The sequence below is a fragment of the Bos javanicus genome, chromosome 26 (genome assembly GCF_032452875.1).
Source record: "Bos javanicus breed banteng chromosome 26, ARS-OSU_banteng_1.0, whole genome shotgun sequence".
NCBI classification, from domain to species: domain Eukaryota; kingdom Metazoa; phylum Chordata; class Mammalia; order Artiodactyla; family Bovidae; genus Bos; species Bos javanicus.
Window position 1 is genome coordinate 44,961,940 of NC_083893.1, and position 23,189 is coordinate 44,985,128.

Sequence of the window (23,189 nt, forward strand, 5' to 3'; positions counted from 1 at the left end):
AACCAACAAGGACTCTGCTCTATACTCTGTAATAACCTAAATGGGAAAAGAATTTGAAATGGAATAGATACATGTATATCTATCACTCTTGCCTGGAAATCCCATGGATGGAGGAGCCTGGTAGGCTATAGTCCATAGGGTCGCAATGAGTCGGACATGACTGAGCGACTTCTCTTTCTTTCTCTTTCTCTTATCTATAACTGAATTACTTTGCTGTACAGTTGAAACTAATACAACATTGTTAATCAACTATACTCCAATATAAATTAAAAATAAAAAAGCAAAGAAATGAAAAGACCAATAATGAAGTAAATAAAATATGAGAGAAAAACATTAAAAAAGAAAAGTATTTATGAATATCAAAGTGTTGTTGGTGGTTTAGTAGCTAAGTGGTGTCCCACTCTTTCGACTCCATAGACTGTAGCCTTCCAGGATCCTCTGTTCATGGGATTCTCCAGGCAAGAATACCAGAGTGGGTTGCCATTTCCTTCTCCAGGGGATCTTCCCAACCCAGGCATCAAACCCGGGTCTTCTGCACTGCAGGCATTCTTTACCAACTGAGCTGTGAGGGAAGCCCCTAGTTTTATATATATAGTTTTATATATATATATATAAAACTTGTGACTTCCTCGGTGGTCCAGTGGTTAAGACTCTGCATACTTCTACTGCAGAGTAAGCAGGTTCGATCCCTGGTCGGGGAACTAAGATGCTATATGCCCCATGGTGTGCATTCCCTCACCCATCCACAAAAAAGACAAAGCCTAGAAAAAGCTGCATAGAGTAAATGACCAGGTATTAGAAGGAAATAAGACATCTGCTTGAGGGATACGTTTCCCAGGGTATGCAAAGAAAGTCTTTTTCAGCAGCCCCCAATTTCAACTGAGAGGCCTCCCTCCAGTCAGTGGGGGCTGAGAAGCCCCCTTTGGGCCTGGTCCAGTGAGTGTGTTTTGAAGAACAGGTGCAGCTTCACTGCCTGTCAGGGGAGGCTAAGAGGAGGGCAGGTGTGCCGGGGGCACTCTTTGATCTTTAGCAAAGGAGAGACAGCAGACACCTTACCTGATGAGCTGTGCGTTGTCATGGGATTTGCGAGGCAGAAGCTTCATCTTTCTCCAGTCTAGAAACTCATGCAGGCTCGTGAATGGGTCCTGACTTATGGAGCATTTGTCAATGTCATTCCACACCTCCACGCCCACCAACACGATTCGAATGTTCAGTGGTCGGTAAAACTGAGGGCGACAGAAGACAGGTATCCCTGGGGGTCACTTTAACGAGAACTTGCAATGCCATGTAGAACAGACGTGCAATTTCTGAACCTCGTTGACGTGATATGAAAAATCTCTCTGTGCTCCCTTGTTCCCATGGCATTAGAGTTGAAGGAATATTTTCAGTGACTGATGCAAAGTGATGTGCTAACTGGGTTCTCGAATAGGGTGGACTAATTAGATGTTAGAGTTAACTAGCCTTTTTAATGTCTCCGACGTGGCACAGTAGTAGGGAACCTGCCTGCCACTGCAGGAGACACAAGAGACTTGATTTTGATCCCTGGGTCGGGAAGATCCCCTAGAGAAGGAAATGGCAACCCACTCCAGTATTCTTGCCTGGGAAATCCCATGGACAGAGGAGTCTGGTGGGCTACAGTCCATGGGGTCGCAAAGAGTTGGACACAACTGAGCATGCACACCTTAATTGTAGGGAAGCATAGATTTCAACCGATTCATTGGTGATTAGAAATGGGTGCATAGATGTGTGTTATCGTTAATGTAATGTAGTTACATTACAGCTAAAGATTGCTAGCTCATATCTACTGCAAGAAAAACAGTAAGTGTGGTAGGATCATTCAGACACTCTGCCAAGCGCAGTAATTTGTTCCTTTTAAGCAAAATGTTCTACCTATGAGTTACGGAAAATGAATCTGTATTGTTCTCAGCAAAGACTCAGACTTGGCCGACGCTATCATATTTTGTCACCTGTAAATGACCTAGTAGGTTTTAATTAAATGAACAGATCAATATCTTTCAGGATGATAAAGGCAGACACAGAATTCTTCATCAGGAACTTTGAGGACCATTTTTTCCCACAGGTCAGACTATAGTTCACCAACGCCATCATGGGAAAGATCTGGTAAAGGAAATTCCTCATTCCTTCTGGCACACAAATCACATCTTCTTGCTTTTCCATCCCCCATCTTTCTGTGTCCTTACTTCAACCTACAGCCTGTTCTCCACAAACAGGTCATCTTGGGTCAGAAGCAGGCAGAGCAACTGTTTCAGTGGCTAAGGGAGAGTTTTCAGCCAGATGAGAGGTCAGAGTGGGGCCTTCCCAGGTGGCGCAGGGGTAAAGAATCCACCTGCCAATTCAGGAGACACAAGAGATGCAGGTTAAATCCCTGGGCCAGGAAGATCCCCTGGAGGAGGAAATGTCAATCCACTCCACTCCGGTACTCTTTTTTTTTTTTTAATGAAAACACTGAAACTTTAATTGGATCAGAATCATACCTGTCAAGAACCTGGGCAGTATACTCTTCTTTATAGCACCAGTTCCTTCTGAGGGGTATTTTCCAAGCCATCTAAGTGTTCCAGCTATCCCCGACTGGCTACAGAGATGTTCCAAGCACGGTCACAGCAGCATCAGTATCCACGCACGCTCAGATTTCTGTTTTCCTGCCACTTTTCCTCAGTTCAGTTCAGCTCAGTAGCTCAGACGTGCCCGACTTTTTGAGACCCCATGAACTGCAGTATGCCAGGCCTCCCTGTCCATCACCAACTCCCAGAGTTCACTCAAACTCACGTCCATCGAGTCGGTGATGCCATCCAGCCATCTCATCCTCTGTTGTCCCCTTCTCCTCCTGCCCTCAATCCCTCCCAGCATCAGGGTCTTTTCAAATGAGTCAACTCTTCACACGAGGTGGCCAAAGTACTGGAGTTTCAGCTTTAGCATCAGTCCTTCCAATGAACACCCAGGACTGATCTCCTTTAGAATGGACTGGTTGGATCTCCTTGCAGTCCAAGGGACTCTCAAGAGTCTTCTTCAACACCACAGTTCAAAAGCATCAATTCTTTGGCGCCCAGCTTTCTTTATAGTCCAACTCTCACATCCATACATGACCACTGGAAAAACCATAGCCTTGACTAGACGGACCTTTGTTGGCAAAGTAATGTCTCTGCTTTTTAATATGTTATCTGCTGCTGCTAAGTCATTTCAGTCGTGTCCGACTCTGTGTGACCCCATAGACGGCAGCCCACCACGCTCCTCTGTCCCTGGGATTCTCCAGGCAAGAATACTGGAGTGGGTTGCCATTTCCTTCTCCAATGCATGGAAGTGAAAAGTGAAAGTGAAGTCGTTCAGTCATGCCTGACTCTTAGCGACCCCATGGACTGCAGCCCACCAGGCTCCTCCATCCATGGAATTTTCCAGGCAAGAGTACTGGAGTGGGGTGCCATTGCCTTCTCCAAATATGTTATCTAGGTTGGTCATAACTTTCCTTCCAAGGAGTAAGCATCTTTTAATTTCATGGCTGCAATCACCATCTGCAGTGATTTTGGGGCCTAAAAAAAATAAAGTCTGACACTATTTCTACTGTTTCCCCATCTATTTGCCATGAAGTGATGGGACCAGATGCCATGATCTTCGTTTTCTGAATGTTGAGTTTTAAGCCAACTTTTTCACTCTCCTCTTTCACCTTCATCAAGAGGCTCTTTAATTCTTCTTCACTTTCTGCCATAAGGGTGGTGTCATCTGCATATCTGAGGTTACTGATATTTCTCCCAGCAGTCTTGATTCCAGCTTGTGCTTCTTCCAGCCCAGCGTTTCTCATGCCACTTTTCCTACCACTTCCTTGTATCCCAGGAGGTTTCACAGCCAGAAGGTAACTTAACCCTCCCCACCCCACCATACCCTGGAAAAGCCTGGTTGCCTTCTCAAGCTCCTTCTTCGCCTGCCTTCTTATGGAAGGCAGTCAAAATGTTGAAGCTCTTCTGGAGTTCTTTCTTCCCATCGCTCGTCTTGTTCTTCTCAAACAGGTTGGTGATCCGGATCATCTCTGATGCTGGGAAATCCTCTCCTTGGTCCACAATCTTTCCCATGATCTTAAGGTACCACTTAGGCTGCTTCCTGTTGGTCTCCTTCACACTGATCGGTTGTCCTGCTCCTGCTTCAAGAGGGACTGGTGGGCTCCAATGAACTCCCCAGCAAAGGTGTCATATGCAGGCAGGCAACCAGGCATTCCTAGGTAGAGCCCATGTCCCTTCAGCCAGCGCTGGATGGCTCCAACCTTAACTGCCCCACTATACAGGATTGGGTTCTCAATGTCCCCATCCAAGAAGAGGTAAGAGGTAGAAGACTGGGTAGTTCCCTTTGTCCAGCTTGTATTGCTCGCTTAGCTCCATATTCAGCCCTTCTCACCATAATCTGAGATCCCCACCTCTGCCACCAGGAGATCATCACCGGAAGCTGAGTTTTCAGCCAGACGCTTGAACTCATCCTGCCTCTCACCCTAGGGGGACTGGGTGTCAAACTTCACCAAGACGAACTTGCTTTTAGGAATGACCTTGTAGAAAGTGGGCTTCCCTAATAGCTCAGTTGGTAAAGAACCCACCTGCAATGCTGGAGATTCTGGTTCTACTCCTGGGTCAGGAAGATCTGCTGGAGAAAGGTTAGGTTACCCACTCCAGTGTTCTTGGGCTTCCCTTGTGGCTCAGCTGGTAAAGAATCTGCCTGCAATGCGGGAGACCTGGGTTCGATCCCTGGGTTGGGAAGATCCCCCTGGAGAAGGGAAAGGCTGCCCACTCCAGTATTCTGGCCTGGAGAATTCCATGGACAGAGGAGCCTGGCGGGCTATAGTCCCTGGGGTCTCAAAGAGTCAGCCCACACAGCAGTCGGAAAAGGGAAGAACTTCCCATGGTCCACAAGTACCCTGCTACTCCTCTGAGCATCACACAGACACAGAGGTGGCTCTGTGCTCGGCGGTCCAGGGGGTCAGGACATGGGAATCGCCTGGCTGGCTGTACTCCAGGTAGCCAAGGAGAAAGAGGTGGCTGGTGACGGCAGTTGAAGTTAAGCTCCAGATAGGAGCAGGTCCTATTGTCAGTTGCTGGAAGCCTCTGAGCCAATAAGGAACAAAAAACACAGAAGCACCACATCTGATAGTTAAGCCCCATTCCAACGTGCTGAGCTCAAGGGCCATAAACTCCACGAGGATGAGTGCTGACCCAAGGTTCTGACCCATGAGAGGCAGGCTCATCTTTTCCCTTGCTGATCTTCATCCCTCCTCCCCACCAGTCATCTGGTGAACATTAGGTTAGCAGAAGAATGTGGCTGAAGCACAAACTACATCACAGAGTATAAACGGATCGCAGCGGTCCAACTTGGTTTCAAGCAGATAACAATTATGGGCATTACATTAATAAGTTAATGAGACAATTATACGACCCAAATGCTGCCCAACAGCTTGTTTTTAATCAAGAGTTGCTTGGCTTGTGGTATCCACTTGCAAGCTCCCAGCCCAGGCTTCCCAGGAAAAATTAAGTTCCTGGCCTCCTTGGGAACTCTGCACATGTGTGCCTGGCTGCTGCACTTTGCTGGAGAGCTTACACTTTCAGCTGCGTTACAGACAAATGAAACAGAGATCAGAAGGCAGAAACACAGGCCATCCAGTCACCCATGTCCACACCAGCCTGCTATGAGACATCCTCAGGGTCACGTGCCCGTGTGGGCTGCAGGGTTGTCATCCGTGCAGGGGACACTTTGCTTGCCTCTGGAGAGTGGCGTATGGAAGTGGTCACTAAGGGCTGTCAAGGTCCAGCTATCATTGTTTCTCAGAGTTAGCTTTGGGGCTGACTACTCGGGATCTTTTCATAGTAATGATGGGTTGCAGTTTTCATCTATTGTTGTTGGTCAGTCACTTGTCTCCCTCTTTGAGACCCCATGGACTGCAGCATGCCAGGCCTCCCTATCCTCCACTGTTTCCCAGAATTTGCTCAAATTCATGTCCACTGAGTCAGTGATGATGTCTGACCACCTCATCTTCTGCCGCCCCCTTCTCCTTTTGCTTTCAATCTTTCCCAGCGTCAGGGTCTTTTCCAGCAAGTCGGCTCTTCAAATCAGGTGGCCAAAGCACTGGAGCTTCAGCTTCAGCATCAGTCCTTCTAATGAATATTCAGGACTGATTTCCTTTAGGATTGACTGGTTTGATCTTGCTGTCAAAAGGACTCTTAAGAGTCTTCTCCAGCACCAACAATTCAAAAGCATCAATTTAAATTCTAAAAAGATGATGCTGTTAAAGTGCTGCACTCAATATGTCAGCAAATTTGGAAAGCTCAGCAGTGGCCACAGGACTAGAAAAGGTCAGTTTTCATTCCAATCCCAAAGAAGGAAAATGCCAAAAAATGTTCCAGCTATTAGTCCCCTCAAAGTACATCCTTTGAACAAATTCCGTATCTAGAAGCATATAATAGAGCCCCTTCTCTCTAAAACTGGTGCTACCGGTGAACTGTCACACATGCTGAACTTACATCGTGTCTTCACACAGAATCCCTTGGCTGCCTGTTGGGATGAACTTCCCAGACTTCGGGTGGCTTCCCATTGGTTCTTCCTAATAACAATGGCCAGAGCTAACACTTATGAGCATTCCCTACGCCCTAGGCATGGTGCCCAAAACTTCCCACATGCTCTCCTAGACCTCACAGCACTCTGTGAGTTAAGAACTATTGTTGTTTCCATGTTACTGTCAAGGTGTTGAGACGTGGAGGAGGTGAACTACTCCAGCCGTGACTGGCATAGCTGGAGTTTAAACACAGGCAGGCCGGTGCCCAGGTTTTAAACACCGCTCAGTAACCCAGCCAGGTAAAGGGGAGTGCTCAGATTCCCTTCCAAGATGATCCACTGTGACCACAGGCCCAGCAAGAAGCACATGTAGAGTGTAGCAGTTGCCTGTCTGGCCTGTGAATCCCAGGATGTACGTGGCCATGGTCCAAGACCAGCTAAATCGATTCACCTGTTAACCCTGCAATGACAAGCACCTGCTTGGCTCTGGCTGCAGGCTCAACTTGGCACTGGCACCAAGAACAAGGTTTAGGATACCCTTGACCTTGACTCTCAAATGCTCAGGGGTCAGCCAGACGCTCGAGGCAGGGGACTCCTAGCCATTATTACAGGAAAATCGAATCCACTGAACTGCACAGAAGGGTGCAGACAGGAAGTTCAGGGGATGCTGGACTTGACGGCTCCAAGAAGGCTTTCGAAAGTGGATCTGAGAACACACGGGTAGGATTACAGGGCGGTACGCCGGGCTCCACCACAGGGACGTGCATCCTGCGGGCAACTGGCCTGGGAGGGGCGGGGACGAGGACTCACACTAGGGGGAAAATACCTGAAGATAAATGCATGCAAGATGAGCCAGTCCTTCAGAAGTGGGGCACAGAGGCGCAGCCGGCACGGACAGGCCGTTGGTGCTAACGTCATCATGAGAAAGAAGTAGGACAGACAGGAGGGAGAGGCAAGGGGGGCGATGACATCATCTGGCAGCCACACAGCCCACTGGTCCCGCCCTGCGGTGTAACTGCGGCCTGGGGAACATCTTCCTTCCCAGGTAAGGGTTGTGCCTGCCAGTTCGAGCACCAGACACGTTTTCGGCGTTCCAACTCAGGGGAACTGCCTGAGTTGTTCTGAATGTCACCTCTGTCCCTAAATCACTTCTCGGACTCTCGGTCTGGGATGTCCTTCCCCTCTTCCCTTTGAGCCAACACAGCCAGCCAAGTAGTTATTACTTAAGAATAGCTAAGAGGAGCCAAGATTTCTGCAAATGAGGAAGTTGCCACTGGAACAGTCATTGTTTTTTTAAGCCAAGATGCTCCCACTTGTAGTTGCAAAACTACATTTGGAACACTCGCTACAGCCCAGAGCCCATCAGTTAGCAGACTTGAGTGCACAGAGCATCCGATGGAGCCTGGGTTACCCCGTGGGTCTTCAGGGTCTGCTGGGGACGGACACATATGTTTGCTCAGTCATTCAGCTCTCTGCTTGCTAGAAACACAAGAACAGGCGTGCTGGTTAACGCCCCTGAGTCTGTCAGGACTTTTCTCAGATATGTGGTTTTCTAAATACCAGGGCAGGTTATTAACAACCCCCTAGTTGCTCATTCCTGCTTCTGCAAACTGAAGCAAGAAATAATACAGAATAATATATAAAGAAATACAAACATGGAAGACCAAGCATATCACTTTAAAACAGGATTTCAGCAATTACCGGCTCAAGTTTAATATTGTTCATGGTTTCTGTTTACTTCCAAGGCTTAAGAAGTTCTTGAATTCTTTGTTTCTTGGTCCTGCCTCATTGGAGACGTCTGGAATGGACTCACCCGAGGCCCCACCCAGGCCAATCAAACCAGAGTCCCTGGACTGAGACTTGGAATCAGCATTTTGAAAGCAAAGATACAGACACACATTCACATAAACAAACAAACCTTGAGAGGGGACTCTAATGCCCAGGCCAGGCCAGAGCCAGGTCTGACTCCTATTGTTGTTCAGTCCCTAAGTCGTGGCCGACTCTTTGCAACCCCATGGATTGCAGAGCATGCCAGGCTTCCCTGTCCTTCACTGTCTCCTGGAGTTTGCTCAAACTCACGTCCACTGAGTCAGTGATGTTATCCAACCCTCTCATCATCTGCCATCCTCTTCTCCTCTTGCCCTCAATCATTCCCAGCAGCAGGGTCTTTTCCAGTGAGTCGGCTCTTCACATCAGGTGGCCAAAGTGTGAAGTTGTGAGTCAGTCTGTGCAGGGCCACCCAAGATGGATGGGTCATGGTGGAGAGTTCTGACTCCTATGGTCTCTGGCATAACCTTTGGGATCCATCCTTCCCTCCCTGTCAGAAGGACTGGCCATCTACAGAAATTCTCCTACATCCACTTTACTTGGGGATCAAGTAAATTTTCAAAAATGAGTTATTCAAAATACATCCGCAAGCATGGGCTGCCTGGGAATCTGACCTGCCTAAAAGTTCATGTGGATGCGGATGGTATTATCCTATGATCCCAGGATGCCAACAGCCATCTGTGTTCTTCCTGGTTTCAGAAAGTTCCTTCCAGCTATAGCCACTCTCTGAGCACCATGCCCTTACCTCCAACTGCTCAGGGTACCCCAGGAGACCCCTGTTCTTGCTTCTTTGGGCACGAAGCCTCGTCCACCTCTCATCACAAACTTGTGCTCATTTGGACCCCAGCTCTTCTCAGCCTCTGCTTCTGCTTGGTCAGGGCAGGCTGGGATCCACAGAAAGTGGGTAGAGACAAGACCAAAAACTCCCGCAGAGGGGGTGTCATAGAGATCAGGCTCACCCCTGGTCCTGCCTTTTAATGCTGCTCGAACATGTGCTGATTACTTAACCAGCCTCTGCAAACTTCAGCTTCCTCTGCTATAAAAATGGGAATACTGGTGTCTACCTGGAGGTGTCTGCAAAGCACTGAGACCCTGGCACGTAGAAATTTCTCAGTCCATTTATTAAGCACCCCTCCTTCAAGTGTCTCCAAATCCCTACTTCCCCAGACCCAGGTCAGATCTTCATGATTTCTATACAACAGAAGCCCACCAGCCCTCTTTGACTCTAGTGACTCCATCCTCCACTCTAACTGCAGGCACCAGTGTGTGACCCTGTTCATCTGCTCTGCTTAAAAACATTCTCCTGGATTTCCACTGACAGCAGAATAAAATCCCAGTAGAGTCGAGATGGCTTCACAGAGCACCCAGGGCTCTGACCAGTGAATCCCCTGCAGCTTCATCTCCTCCTGCCCTAACTGTGCATGCAGATACATCCATCTGACACACGCACACACACACACACTCACGCATGTGCTTGTGTGCACACACACCCCCTACCGCTTAGGTAGACGGAGTTACTCGCATGTCCAAATGCATGGGGAGCAAGCCAGTTGAGGGCTCCTGGTGAAACAGTACTCTTCAAAATCGCCTTGCTGCGAAGCCTCCCTGACCTCCAGGAAGATGTAAGCGGTTCTCTTCTGCACCCCACGGCACTTGATTGACAGCATCCACCCAGTTCCCATCACGCCAGACCACACCAAGTGGCTTATGGGTCTGCTTCCCTACAAAGCTGTGATCTCCCTGAGCAGATGGACCCCATCTGATGCATTCTGGATTCCTAATGCGCAGTGCTCGGTTCTGCCCATAAGGCCTCATAGAATGGAGTTGGATTTCTAGAAGGGCTTTTGCTTTCATCTTTTCAGAAAACTTTGAAAAGTCAATTTGAATATAATAAGATCGCTTGGAAACACAGCTACTGTGAAGCATCTTCAAACTGCTATCTGTAAACTGTGAGCATTTCAGAGAATCCCCGCCAGGAGAGCTTCAGCAATGAGCCGGGGCCGCTTTCTGGTTCCCACTGTGCTCAGAGGCAGGAGACAGACTTACTGCTGAGAATAATGTTCATGTTCAGACAGGGGCTGCCAGCCACGTAGCACATGAGAACCACCTGGGAGCCTACGAAGCCTGATGTCCAGCCGACACCCCTCCTTTGAAAGCAAGGCCTTTGAAAGCTTCTGGGCAACTCCAGCGGCTCTGGGCTGAAAGCCCTTAGTGCCAATGAGCCGACGCTCTCTCAGAGTGTGTTGCCGAAGGCGGCTGGCGCACGTGGTTTCACCTCGTGAACAGCTCGTGGAAGGAGCGTTGGTGAGCAAATACACCTGGGCCAGACCAGACTTTCAGGATCTCGTCCAACTCTGAAGTCACCTTTGCAAAGGTGAGCTCCCTCCTGAGTTCATGGTGAAGAATTTTCCAGCAGCAGATTGAGCCAAAAGCCAACTGCTGCATCCCAGGACTGTGAAGCCCATAGGTCCCTTATTGATGAGAGCCGACCCTCAGGCGGCTGTGGGATCTGCCCAGGGAGGCCTGGGGAGAGGCCTGCTGAGCACTTTCAATAGGGTCACATGTGCCATCTGGTTCAGGATCCAGTCGGGGAGACCAGGATGGGAGGAGATGGATCCCAAGGCCACCGTGGTCCAGACAGCATGGGGGCATCTCATGCAGCTACTTCAAGCCCTGGGGGTCTTCAAAGAAAGGGAAAGTTGGGTACCAGAGGCAGAAGCTGGCCTTCTGAAGTCAGATGGGCTGTGTTTCATTCCCTCCACCTCATTCCCAAACGTTTACACTATGTGAGTGATTTAATTACCCCCAAAGAACTTACCTTGTCAACGTGATTAGCGATCTCTATTAATCGCTGCTTGACTTTTTCCAGATCTTTTCCTTGCCTCTGAAACTTAATAATTTTAAATGTCAGCATTAATAACGGTAAGACCATCAATCAAATCTCATCTTCTCGGCTCCTGGAAATGTGAAGTCTTGGGCTTTGCAACCCCCTAGGGCCCTCCCTGGTTTATGGTGAAGTGAGCTCCCATTCTGCCGAGTAATTTCCCTGTCCAGGGACTTTCTGAAACTCCCTGAAATTCACCCAAGCCAAGTGCTCATAAGACAGTAACTTTTGTGATTTTTTCCAGCCTCATAAATGATGGAGGCAGTGACATGTTTTGGCAAAGAGAAAACAGACAACCAGAAAGCAGCCCAAAGCCATTCTTCATATCATCGACTTGATTTGAACTTCCTCCGAAATTTCTTTTATATTTGTTTTTAAAAATTAAAGAGTGAAAGTAATAGAAGCTCATGGCAGCAAGTCAAACAATACAGAGAATGGATAAAAGTTAATAAATTCCCCCTTCTCCTCTCTAATCTGACCTTCCAGACTGGGAACAGTTTCCTGAGAAATTGTCAAATCTGTTTCATTCATATGTGTTGAGCCAGCTTGGGAGAAAATGTCACCTAATTCATGATAAGTAGTAGTGGCAAGAAATGAACACAGAAAAGATAATCTAAAAAAAAAAAGAGCTAATTAAAAATTAATTTAAAGAAAAAAACTAGCACGGGATAAAGCCGTATTTCAGAAGGTAGGATTTTTCTGCTGTTTCTATAGCCTTCATTCATTCATTCATTTTGTTTAGAACATATTGGAAATTTTTTAAACTAAATTTTCCCCCAAAGTGTTTTAGAATACATTCTAAAACCATCTGCTATTTCCCACAAATAATTCTCCCTGTTTGGAGAGCTTAGCTGCTATGGCAGCTCTATAGTCCTTGCTAATATTTTTTTTCTGCAGCCCTTGCTAATATTTTGTAATAGCAGATACATTTTTAATGTTTTATACCTTGTAAGATCAGGGAGCCACTTTTCCCCATGGGTTGTTCACAATGCTCTTAAGGCCTCATAGAAAATGAGGTTAATTAAAGCATGTAATAATTTGCTAAACATTTTCTTTTCCCTGTGGTGGTTGTTGTTTGTTTTTTTTTTTAATCAACCAAGAAATTTCAAAAAGTTCTTACCTCTCGGTTATCAGCGACGATGACAAGCTCTACATACTTGGTCATCTTGAGGGTCTCTCTTTTTTGCTGCCAAAAGTAAACGTGGATTTAATTTCCCTGATGGTCTCTCTGGGGCTTTCAGAACACTGTCAGCATCTCTCGACAGAAGCATCGGAGCTAAAGGGACACCCCGCCCCTACCAACAACACTGGCTCCCACACCTCTGTTCCACCTAGGAGTTCACCTCTGACCCCAACGACTTCTGTAAAACCATCTCAACATGAGCCATCAGTTTCCATTCCCATCAGGGAAGTCCCTAAAAAGGAATCCAACCTTTGCGCTGGATCACTGATTTTAGGATCAGAATGAGTTGAAATCACCATTAAACAAACACACACACATAAACAGGCAACTCTGGGGCAGAAGCCCATGGCCGTGCATCTCAGGCTGGATGCAGCACATGTCAAGACCACTGTAGAAGTCGCTGGGATTCAGGGTTTCACGGGTGTTCCCTTTGCCTCTGTGGTCCAGTTTTGCGATGTGAGAAAAGCAGAGGAGAAAAGCTTTGCTCACGTCACAAAATCAGAGGAGAATGTATTTTAAGCTGGAACTGCCCTTCTGGGGGAAAACTGCATAGTCTAGGCCAGAAGGCTGATTTCTTGTGGCTGATGGTTGAAAAATCTGGTTAGATTTAAAGGAAAAATGGGGAACAACTGAGCCAGGCGAGAAGGAGGTATTAGGAGGAAAACCAGAAAGGAACAAAAGAAACAGAACAGAAAGAAACATTTTCAAGAAAAAAAAAAAGGCTGAAATATGCGACTAGAGAAAAGCGATTTGGTAAGACTGCAATAGTCGAGAAGAATAAAGACCTTGTTTATCAAGGGGTAGGGCTGAAGAAGAGGCAGACGGCCCAAGCACGAACTCCCTCCCCATTAAAGGCAGCCTCTGAAGTGGGTGACATTTTAATCACGTTTCCTCAAAAAACACTCACACTCTTCCATGAATTACTGGGAGAATCCCAAAGGCATTTTTCGGAGAGGAAAAAAAAAAAAAAAGAGCAATTCATGGAGGGTGGTCTCAAAAAGCCAACTTTAAAAGCAAAAAATAAAGCCTTCTGTTTTTGCAATAAAATGGAGTCAGAGGAAATGGGGGTTGAACAGGTCTGGCTCCCCATAACTGATATCGCTGCTTTACGAGTTAACTACACTCTGCTTAACCTTGAAAACTTGTATGTTACAACCAGGCTTTCAGACAAAAGCAAAAATGACCAAGGCCTGGTCTGAATCAGCTTTCCAGTCACATAATCCTGAGGGAAACATCTTTTACAAAACAAATCCCCATCGGTGCAGGGCCTTCCAAACAGATTTTTACAAGAAAAATGTGTTTGTATCATAGCAGTGTTCCTCCTTGCTGCCCAGCTATGCTGATTCATGAATTTTGATATCTCTAAAGAAATCTCAGGGCTTCCCTGGTGACTCAGATGGTAAAGAATCTGCCTGCCAACGCAGGAGACCCAGGTTTGCCCTTGGGTTGGTAAGATCCCCTGGAGGAGGGCATGGCAACCCACTCCAGTACTGTTGCCTGGAGAATCCCATGGACAGAGGTGCCTGGAGGGCTACAGTGCATGGGGTCACAAAGAGCTGGACACGACTGAGCGACTGACACTTTCACTTTCACTTCAAAGAAATCTGGAAACCTTTTGGAGGGAGGAAGAGTAAAGCACCATGAAAGCTATGATTTCTCATACTTTAACAACATTACAAGGAAAAAAGTTCAGTTTAGTAACTATATGTTGTAGGCATGTTTCATGGGGACCAACCTACTCACAAAGGGAAAATGACCAGCCCCGGTGGTGCCCGCTGGTCTACACAAAATGAGATGCCATCTTAAAGTGGTTCCTCCTTCCCGAGGGGTGGAAGGCAGAAGCCTCTGCCCCCCATAATTCCCTGATTTACCATTCACAGACTCATCTTACAGAAGAAAATACAGCTCTATTAAAGGAAAAATAAATTAACCTCCCATCGAAAAACTCATGGAGAGAGCCCTGGTTGCTTAGATGTTTACACCTTTCTGACTGCAAAGGGGTGAAATGAACGGCCAGGGGACAGTTCCAAATGGCCTTGGATCATCATTTAGAAAATACACAATTCCAGATAATGAAAACAAACACAAGAGCCCGATTTTCCTGTCTCTGCAGTTTTCAGAGAAGTCCACATTTTCTCATGAATGCAGAGAATTGCAAACTCAGAGAGACGCCTAACCACATAATAATAAAAAGCCACAGGGGAGTGGCCGGTTCATGGCTGCAGAGGTTCCTTTTCCACCAGCTGCACACACAGAGAGGCTTAAATTACCTCCACATGATTCCCACCTATCTGGGCTATCCAGTTAAAAAATCATATTCAAAGTGTTTGATTTTGAATCAGAGAAACATTGAAACTGGTTGCTTGATGCAATTTTCATTTGGGTCGGGGGGAGATTGAGGAAACAAACACCCTTCCCCAAACAGGTGAGAACATGAGCCTCTGAGAATGGCCCAACCATTTCCACTCCAAGGTTGGAGGCATTCTTTGAGTCTTGCTCAAGTGGGAAGCTGCTCCCTGGCCTCTCAAAGTTGTCACAGTCAAGGTCTCGGGAAGAATGGCCCCCACACATTTTCATAATAAGAACTCTGGCTCTGAGAACTCAACTTGAGTCCGAAAAAACAAGCTGAGATTAGGGGGGCAATAAATTCTCAATGCAACTCTCTCTTCCTACGGGCCAGACCCCTGAAATAACCTGATAAGAACACAAGTCCTAAGGCTGGGAGAGCTTGGGTTGTAGCAGCAAGCAGGATGGCTATTGTCTAGTGAGCGAGGGCAGGGCATGGGTGAGATGTGGCCAAGGATGGGGACAGAGGACAGGGCCCAGAGTGAGGAGGCTGACCGGTAACCTAACTGTCTGAGAGCAGTGGGGCTCCCTTGGAGGTGAGGTTCTTTACATATCACCCTGGCTGATGGGAGGAGAATGGATTACAGGGGGACAACGGTGGAAGTGGGGGAGCAGATGACCACTTGTGACAGTTTGAGGCAGTAAAAAGATGGAGCCAGGCAAACAGATTCAAGTTGGATGTTTTAACCAAACAACAACAACAATAAAATAACAATGGATCTAGGACCGTATGCAAAGACGGCAAGTTTAGCAAATTCGGTGACTCAAAAGTTTGATTTAACTCCTTCTTTGTAAAGAAAGATCATTGTTGACTCAAGCCAGACTCCATGCCTTGCTCTAAGACCACTTAATGAGTATTTATGAGCTGAGCCCTGGTCTTGGCTGTGAAAGGTCATCTCTACCATCCTTACGAACGATTTGCATGGGGATGAAGCACCTGGATCACATCTGCGTGGAATACAGCCTCGGAGGACTGGCTAATATATAGGCTGCAGAACCAACAAGGAAATGAGACAAACGCTGGAAGGACGGACTGAGTCTGACGTACTGAATGTTAATGGGCACAAACTCAAAGTATCGAACTTGGGTCCAAAATGCCTGTGGCAGAAGTGAGAGCTAGTATTTATTTTTCTAGAGCTTTAATTTATTCAAGACTCAATAGGAATCCACATCTGGAGATTTTGGAACCTTGGTTCTCACTGAGAGATGCTCAGAGCTCAGGGCTAAGGAAGCAATAGCAGGGCTGGCCATGTTATCCACCAAAATTTAACAGTGACTAGGGCAGTAAGGGCACTTGGTATGGCCTCTTAGAGGAGGTATTGAGGTGGGAGTGGTTATAGTGAAAAGAAAGTGAAAGTCGCTCAGTCGTGTCCAACTCTTAGAGACCCCATGGACTGAATAGCCCATGGCATTTTCCAGGCCAGAATACTTGAGTGGGCAGCCTTTCCCTTCTCCAGGGGATCTTCCCAACCCAGGGATTGAACCCAGGTCTCCCACATTGCAGGCAGATTCTTTACCAGCTGAGCCACAGGGAAGCCCAAGAATATTGGAGTGGGTAGCCTATCCCTTCTCCAGCAGATCTTTCCAAACCAGGAATTGAACCGAGTCTCCTGCATTGCAGGTGGATTCTTTACCAACTGAGCTATCAGGGATGTGGTTACAGTAGAGAGAAATTAAACATGCATGCTCTAATTAACAAGTTTTCCAACAATTCTGGTTAATTCCTGATATTCAACTATTACTAGTGGATTCTCTGGTGGCTCAGAGGGTAAGGCATCTTTCTACAATGCGGGAGAGCAGGGTTAGAGCCCTGGGTTGGGAAGATCCCCGGAGAAGGAAATGGCAATCCACTCCAAGACTATTGCCTGGAGAATCCCATGGACAGAGGAGCCTGGTAGGCTACAGTCCATGGGGTTGCAAAGAGTCGGACATGACTGAGCGACTTCACTCACTCACAGATAATCGATTCTGCTGTTAATACCACCCCCACGACCACCACTACCATGGCTTCTATTAAACCAGTACAGCAGCCTGTCTAGAAGACCTAGAGCAACAGCCCTGGTCCATTTCAGATTGGCGGCGTTTGAGGAAACCCCACAGGGTCTCCCTGACAGGCTGTGCTATTTGTACTCAATAGACCAAGTGCACGTTGCTTTTTTAGAGAAAGAAGGCAATGACTTCTACATGTGACTCACAATGATCCATACTAGTGGAGGGGAACAATCGCACAGATAATCCCCAGGGAGGATAATTCAACAATGATTTACATCTGCCTTCAGGATGTATTCTGTGATTTGCTCCAGTAGCAGATTTACAGCCTTTACCTTCCTTAGAGACTGCTCAGGCTTGTGTTAAAATTCGTTTGCATTTTTGAATGACCAGCTGGTGGAGGGGGAGGGCGAAGTCCCAGCAGGGCTGAATGGCCGGGGCTCTGCGGGTTGGGCGTAAAAACCTGCAGAGGATGGAACTGGCAAGGAAGGCCCCTGGCTGCAGGCACCCTTCCGGAAGCAACTTGGGTTCTCACTAAAATCTAACAGAGAGCCTTGTAAAAATGACAAACAATAGCTCAAGCTGATATTATAGCCGGTGCATACCCTGAGTGCAGATTTATTCCCGCTGCTCCTTGAAGAAAAACACACACATCTGCAGAAAAATTTCAGCCTGCAAGCCCATCTTTGCAATAGTTAACATTTAGTAGGGGCAGAACAGAGCTAGGAAAACGCAAATGCATTTGCTGCAGTGCATAAACCAGAGGAATTAGCCGAAGTTACATTGATTTTTGAGTATAAGATAAAGGCAGCGTTAAGTCTGGCAGGCAAGCAGCACGGAACTCGAGTACTTTCCTTTCATGTTTACCAAATGGTCTCGTATACAATTCCAATTCTCACATATTCCACTTATTTGAAAATTATTTTTGGTATTGTTTTCATGATACAGATGTGCTTTCTGTCAAGGACATGTTCCCTTCCGTAAAAACAATCACAGCATTTTCTAGACAGAAACACTGAGAGTCGCGTCTAAGTGCAAACGATAGTCCCCCCTTTTGATTTAAAGGTTCATTTATGCTTCCATATGCATTATTAACAAAACACCATTGTTATTCAGGTTTTCTCCATCTCTCTACAAGTCAAAATGATTGGAAATTACTGGGCCAATCACAGGTCTAGGCAGCTGTAAGCTTAGTTAAAGAATTAAAATATGGCTGGCCAGGACCGACCAGGCATGCACTTCTAAATGAAATGGCAAACATATCCGAGTGCTGCTTAAACTGTCAAGTTATAAATCTCACAAGGTGGATAACGTATGTTCAATGAGGTACTCAAAGCAAGGCGCCTCCAAAACAAAATGCAAATATTCTATTTGTTTATGACTGTGAAGGCTATGGTCCCATCCCATCTTATCTGAGGTCTGGAATCAAAGGCGAGAGCCTTTGAAACGTAAAGCAAACATGCCCTGGGAGCACAGAGGCTGGTCTCTGGGACTCCATCTCTTAACTCTGTCCCTCTAAAAGGGGTGGGGGGAGGAGAAGGGAGATTCTCTGGAGCTGCTTCTGCTGGTGATGCGGGTACTTGTCAAGCCCTATTCCTGGAGGTTGAGATCTTCGCTCCCCTGCTGAGAGTCAATGTCAAGGTCAGCCATAGTGCCTGACACAGGGTGATGGGGAAGAACAAGGAAAAACGAGGCTGCAAGCACCAGCTGTAGAAACCCTTGGGAGTATATTAACAAAGAGAGGAAGTTTGGGTCACACGGGCAGAATCAGAACGGAAAGAATGAATGCAAAATTAAAATGAAAAGTCCTGAAGTGGTTCAGTTAAGAGCAGGTTAGGGGAACACCACCTAGCCACAGCCAACAGGAAATTTTTAAGAAGGAGAAATCGTTTAGGATAACATTTACTGTTTGGAGAAAAATGATTAGGAATACAAAGAGGCACAATTTTCATAAAGCTTTGAGTGGGAAGCAGTATAACCCTCAAAGTCAGGTAAGATGAAGGGTGTTAAGTGGAACTCTGAAAACTTGTCAAAGTCAGAGGAGACAAAGAGTGTTAATTGTCAAGTGATAAGTTGTGCTTATCAAATGTAAGCACAAGTGATATCATATGAACGGATTCTGGGTTTCTTGTCGACAGAGGAAGGGGAAAGACAGAGATGAGAAATCAGTAAATCACTGATCGCTTCCTGTCAGGTTGTGCTCCTTTGAATTCGGGGCCTCTAGCCAGATGGTGCTACCCTTTTCCTTTTTGTGAGTTCGGTTGTGGTCTGTGGAGCCCCTGGGTCACTGATGTGAAAGGGTCAGGCAGCCATTCAGGGTGGAGGTTCCCTGGTGCTGCACCAGCGGTGACCTCTTAGCCCGGAGGCAGATTGCGCTCCTAACTGCATTGGGCAACCTCTGTCTCCAGCCCTGCCGCAGAAGGGAAGACCTGTGATGAGCAGACCCAGGGCTGGGTGGCCAGAGAGCAGACACCTAGGGGGAGAAGTGGGATGCCCAGACGCCCCATGGCATCTGGACTAGGGGTAAACATCACACATTTTCAGCCACACTGCTGGACCAAGCCCTAGTTCACCCAGGGCAGGAGAGTGGGCAATGGCAGGGAATTCTTCCCGAATTCTAAAGAAGATCCTAATATAAAACAGATTGGCTGTGGAGAAACCTCCATATTGTCTTTCTCCTCCCGTAGAAGGAGGGCTGCCCGAGGGTGCAGAGGGTCTGGTCCAGGCCTGTGTACCACGGAGGGGTGTAAGGGAGGGGCAGACTTCTGGGCCAAGCCCAGGAGGTTATCATCAGAGACAGTGAACGGTGATTTTGAGCCTTCTGAGCCCAACTCTACCCAGCACAGGTCAGTGAGTCTGACCCTGACGTTTGCAATACAATGACGGAGTTTTCAGTGTCTGATTATGTTCTGCCCACCTCATATCAGCCACCTCTAGATAAAGTAGTTGACTCCATCCCTCAGACACAAACGGTAGAATTTCTCCAGATGGCCTAGTGGTGGGTGTCCCTAGTTGGAGCCCCCGCGCCCCCCACCGTCTCCAGAGATGTAATGTGGGGTTTCCTCCTACCCTTCTTGTCTGGGTCTGGGAGGCCAGTGGAAGCCTGTCGTGCAGAGTGAGGCCCGACGTATTTGATCCACATGATCCCCAGGTGCCCGGCAAGTTTTCCACTGGGAAGAGTTTGTATCTGTTGGTTGCATTTTTCATTGGCTCCAAAATATAGGTGTTATTTTCAAATGTAATGAGTCCCCTGTTGAAAAAGAAAGAAGAAAAATTACGTAACTTTTAAGGGCAGCTTCTTGTTTATGGCTAAAACCCAGTTCTTAATGACAGAGAGTATAAAAAAAGAAATACCAATTTATTTATATATCCTGGGTCTGAATTGGAAAGGGCATTTCTGTGCCATATGCTTGCATTGACTTATTTTTGCAAATATTTTGGAAGACAAGTCTGAGAAGTTTTTGTTTCAAATGTTTTATGGTAAAGAATAGACTGTTTAGTCTTCATGCCTTTCATTTGTTTTTTACTTCTCGAGGATACATTGCTGGGAAGAAGAGTTGAGACAAAAGATGTTTCATCTGCTTAGAGAGTAATTAGATCTAAATTAGCAGACATGATTCCGAAGGGAAATCTTTATTATTTTTTTTTTAAGGAAAATTCCTACATCTGAATTATTCATTCTGATCAACAAAATTTCCTAAATAGTTGAAAGGATTCTGATATAAGTTTGAATATAAACTTAAGCTTTTTTAAAAAAACTTATTGTTGGGCTTCCTTGGTAGCTCAGATAGTAAGGAATTTGTCTGCAATGTAGGAGACCTGGATTCAATTCCTTGGTTGGGAAGATCCCTTGGAGAAGGGAATGGCTGCCCACTCTAGTATTCTTGCTTGGAGAATTTCATAGACAGAGGAGCCTGTTGAGCTGCAGTTCATGGGATCGTAGAGTTGGACATGACTGAGTAACTAACACACATGGTTACCAAAGGAGATTAGATTAGATTATAGTCACTCAGTTGTGTCTGACTCTTTTCGACCCCAGGGACGGTAGCCTACCAGGCTCCGCCGTCCATGGGATTTTCCAGGCAAGAATACTGGAGTGGGCTGCCATTTCCTTCTCCAGTGGACCTTCCCAACCCAGGGATCGAGCCTGGGTCTCTTGCATTGCAGACAGACGCTTTACCATTCTGAGCCACCAGGGAAGACCAAAGGAGGGTGAGGGATAAATTAGGAGTTTGAGATGAACAGATACAAACTACTATATATAGCATCGATAACAACTAGGTCCTACTGTATAGCAGAAGGAACTATATTCATTATCTTGTAATAACCTCTAATGGAAAAGAGTCTGTTATACACATAAAGGGGAATCACTTTGCTGGACACAAGAAACGAATGCAACATTGTAAGCCAACTATACTTCAGTGAAAAAAAGAGTTTTAAAAAGGATGCTTTCTTGGGTACTTTGCTTATTTAATTTGTGGGCAATGTATGAATAAAGGAACCAATGTAACGTAAGTGCACAAAGCAACATAACCGTTTCTCTCGAAGAGCTGAGGTCTGCATCTGGGTCTGTTTGGGCTAAAGGTATACAGCTCTTTAGAGGCCTGAAGAATGCCTCAGCACCGAGACCAAGAAGGAGGCCTTCGAATCCAATGATGTGGTTTGAGTTCCAGCTCTGCCATTTCCTGGCTGTGTTGCAGGACTTGCATGGCAGTAGCTCTTTGTTTGGAGAAGGCAAAGGCAACCCACTCCAGTACTCTTGCCTGGAAAATCCCATGGATGGAGGAGCCTGGTAGGCTGCAGTCCATGGAGTTGCTAAGAGTCGAGCAGGACTGAGCGACTTCACTTTCACTTTTCACTTTCATGCATTGGAGAAGGCAATGGCAACCCACTCCAGTACTCTTGCCTGGAGAATCCCAGGGACAGAGGAGCCTAGTGGGCTGCAGTCTATGGGGTTGCACAGAGTCGGACATGACTGAAGTGACTTAGCCACAGCAGCAGCAGCAGCAGCAGCAGCAGCAGCAGCAGCTCTTTGTTATTGACAAGGGCAGACCCAAGGATGAGGCTTCTGTTAATATACCCATTCAAAGGCTGACCATTTCAGGAAGATCCTGTGCTTTGTCCACATGTCTCTCCCTATCCTGGCCATCTGTGGCTCCGTGGTACAAAACATAGCATTAATAAGATAACTGTGCTTCTTATGGGCTTCTCTGGTGGCTCAGAGGGTAAAGCGTCTGCCTGCAATGCATGCTTCTTTAGGAGTGACGATAATGAAGAAAGAACCCTTTGTGCTAACATTTACATTTGGGAATAAAAATATAAATTCTTTTTAAAAAACTATTTTACTTTATTTATTTATTTGGGCTGTGCAATACCTTAGTTCTCTGACCAGGGATTGAACCTGAGCCCCCTGGAGTGACAGCACAGAGTCTTAACAACTGGACCACCAAGGAGGTCCCTAAATGCATAAATTCTTTTAAAAAATAGACATATATGCTAAATATTTTAACTTGCAGAGACAGAAGGTGGCATTAGCTCATGGACCCCAAGGCATGTGTGACCTTCTGGAGAAGGACAGAGCTGAGGCTGTGTCCCTGCTGTTGTTCAGTCACTAAGCCAAGTCTTCGTGACCCCAAGGACTGCAGCATGCCAGGCCTCCCTGTCCCTCACAATCTCCTAGAGTTTGCTCAAGTTCATGTTCATTGAATTGGTGATGCCATCCAACCACCTCATCCTCTGCCACCCTCTTTTCCTTTTGCTTTCAATCTTCAATCTTTACCAGCATTAGGGTCTTTTCCAATGAATCAGCTGTTCACATCAAGTGGACAACTTACTGGAGCTTCAGCTTCAGTGTCAGCCCTTCTAATGAATATTTAGGGTTGCTTTCCTTTAGGATTGACTGGTTTGATTTCCTTGTTGTCCAAGGGACTCTCAAGAGTCTTCACCAGCACCACAGTTTGAAAGTATTAGTTCTTCAGTGCTCAGTATTCTTTATGGTCCAACTTTCACATCTGTACATGACTACTGGACTATGGGGACCTTTGTTGGCAAAGTGATGTCTCTGCTTTTTAATACACCGTCTAGGTTTGTCATAGCTTTTCTTCCAAGGAGCAAACATCTTCTAATTTCATGGCTGCAGTTACCGTCTGCAGTGATCTTGGACCCCAAGAAGAGAAAATCTGTCACTAAGGCTGTGTCCTACTTCTTGGAAGTGAGCCATGTCAGCTTCCTTTAAGTGATGGGGGAACATCAGCCTACAGGTTGGTTTTTGACTTTCTCTTTCCAATGTGGAACAGGAAATTCTTTAAACAGGCTCTTCCTGATGTTGAAATGAGTTTTTTTGGAGAAATGGAAATTTGGGTAACAGTAAACTGGCAGCTCTGAGAGTTCCCACACATCTAGCAACTTCTGTTACCAATC

General features: G+C 46.5%; 1 protein-coding gene and 1 pseudogene across 1 annotated transcript in view; both read right to left on the reverse strand.

Annotated features, from left to right (window-relative positions):
* The window catches only part of ADAM12 (ADAM metallopeptidase domain 12), a 397,161-nt gene that overhangs the window by 94,841 nt on the left and 279,131 nt on the right, over positions 1 to 23,189 (reverse strand). Inside the window, exons 6-9 of the mRNA XM_061404001.1 lie at positions 19,839 to 20,019; positions 12,372 to 12,437; positions 11,186 to 11,257; positions 1,057 to 1,226 (exon numbers count right to left, since the gene is read on the reverse strand). Coding sequence (XP_061259985.1) covers positions 1,057 to 1,226; positions 11,186 to 11,257; positions 12,372 to 12,437; positions 19,839 to 20,019 — 489 coding nt within the window. The remainder of the gene's footprint in view (positions 1 to 1,056; positions 1,227 to 11,185; positions 11,258 to 12,371; positions 12,438 to 19,838; positions 20,020 to 23,189) is intronic.
* Positions 1,235 to 10,465, reverse strand: LOC133239064 (endoplasmic reticulum resident protein 29-like; annotated as a pseudogene).